This window comes from Mandrillus leucophaeus, unplaced genomic scaffold (assembly GCF_000951045.1).
Source record: "Mandrillus leucophaeus isolate KB7577 unplaced genomic scaffold, Mleu.le_1.0 Scaffold38, whole genome shotgun sequence".
In the NCBI taxonomy this organism is placed as follows: domain Eukaryota; kingdom Metazoa; phylum Chordata; class Mammalia; order Primates; family Cercopithecidae; genus Mandrillus; species Mandrillus leucophaeus.
In genome coordinates this window covers 399,499-400,593 of record NW_012104031.1, presented here as the reverse complement: position 1 = coordinate 400,593, position 1,095 = coordinate 399,499, and the positions used below count along the sequence as shown (strand labels likewise).

General features: G+C 49.2%; 1 protein-coding gene across 1 annotated transcript in view; it reads right to left on the bottom strand.

Annotated features, from left to right (window-relative positions):
* LOC105547139 (ras-related protein Rab-7L1-like) overlaps positions 1-1,095 on the bottom strand; it is a 32,295-nt gene that overhangs the window by 21,014 nt on the left and 10,186 nt on the right. Inside the window, exon 3 of the mRNA XM_011990599.1 lies at positions 515-754. Coding sequence (XP_011845989.1) covers positions 515-754 — 240 coding nt within the window. The remainder of the gene's footprint in view (positions 1-514; positions 755-1,095) is intronic.

The window sequence follows — 1,095 nt, the reverse complement described above, 5'->3', positions numbered from 1 at the left end:
CCGGGAGGCGGAGCTCGCAGTGAGCCGAGATTGCACCACTGCACTCCAGCCTGGACAACAGAGTGAGACTCCGTCTTGGGAAAAAAAAAAAAAAAAAAAAAAGAAAGTCTCACCCTCAACATCCTTTGAAAGGAGGTAGAGATGATTCTGTCAACTTAAGAAGGGGAAATTGATGCCCAGAATCAGAGACTTTATTTCCTTTCTAACCACAGACAGAGGCTAGGGATCATTTTCTTTTTCTTTTTTTTTGTTTTTTTGAGACAGAGTCTCGCACTGTCACCCAGGCTGGAGTGCAGTGGCACGATCTCGGCTCAGTGCAAGCTCCGCCTCCCAGTTTCACGCCATTCTCCTGCCTCAGCCTCCCGAGTAGCTGGGACTACAGGTGTCCGCCACAACGCCCAGCTAAATTTTTGTATTTTTAGTAGAGATGGGGTTTCACCATGTTAGCCAGGATGGTCTCAATCTCCTGACCTTGCGATCCACCCACCTCGGCCTCCCACAGTGCTGGGATTACAGGTGTGAGCCACGGCGCCCGGCAGGCTAGGGACCATTTTCTGAGATTGGCCACATACCTTGTTGGCCAAGAGCAGGCAGGGCACCAGCTCTCCATTGGGTAGTGTGAGCTTGCTGTCTAGGTCCTGTTTCCACCTCTGGCTGTTGCTGAAGGTAGTGGCATTGGTAACGTCAAACATAATAACACAGGCAGAGGCATCCCGATAATACAGTCGTGTCATAGAGGTGAAGCGCTCCTGCCCTGGGGAGAAAAGGGAGAGTTCTCAAGAAGGTGACCCAAGAGCCAGCCTCCGCATCCTCTCTAACACCTCAACCTCTCCCCATTCCTTGTGGAGGGGGGCAGTAAGCATATGTGGCAGAGGGAGTCACTCACTTTCTCCCTCTGACTCTTGGTTTTCTATCTATCCCGTAAAGGGATAATGAAGCCTGATTATTTCCAAGGCAGATTCCGCACCCTGATTGCTCCAGTCCATATCCCTGCTCTGCTGCATACTATTTGACTTCGGGCAAATTAAGCTCTCAGTGCTTCAGATTTCTCATTTCTAAAGTAAAGATAAAAGCAGTAACTTTTTTTTTTTTTTT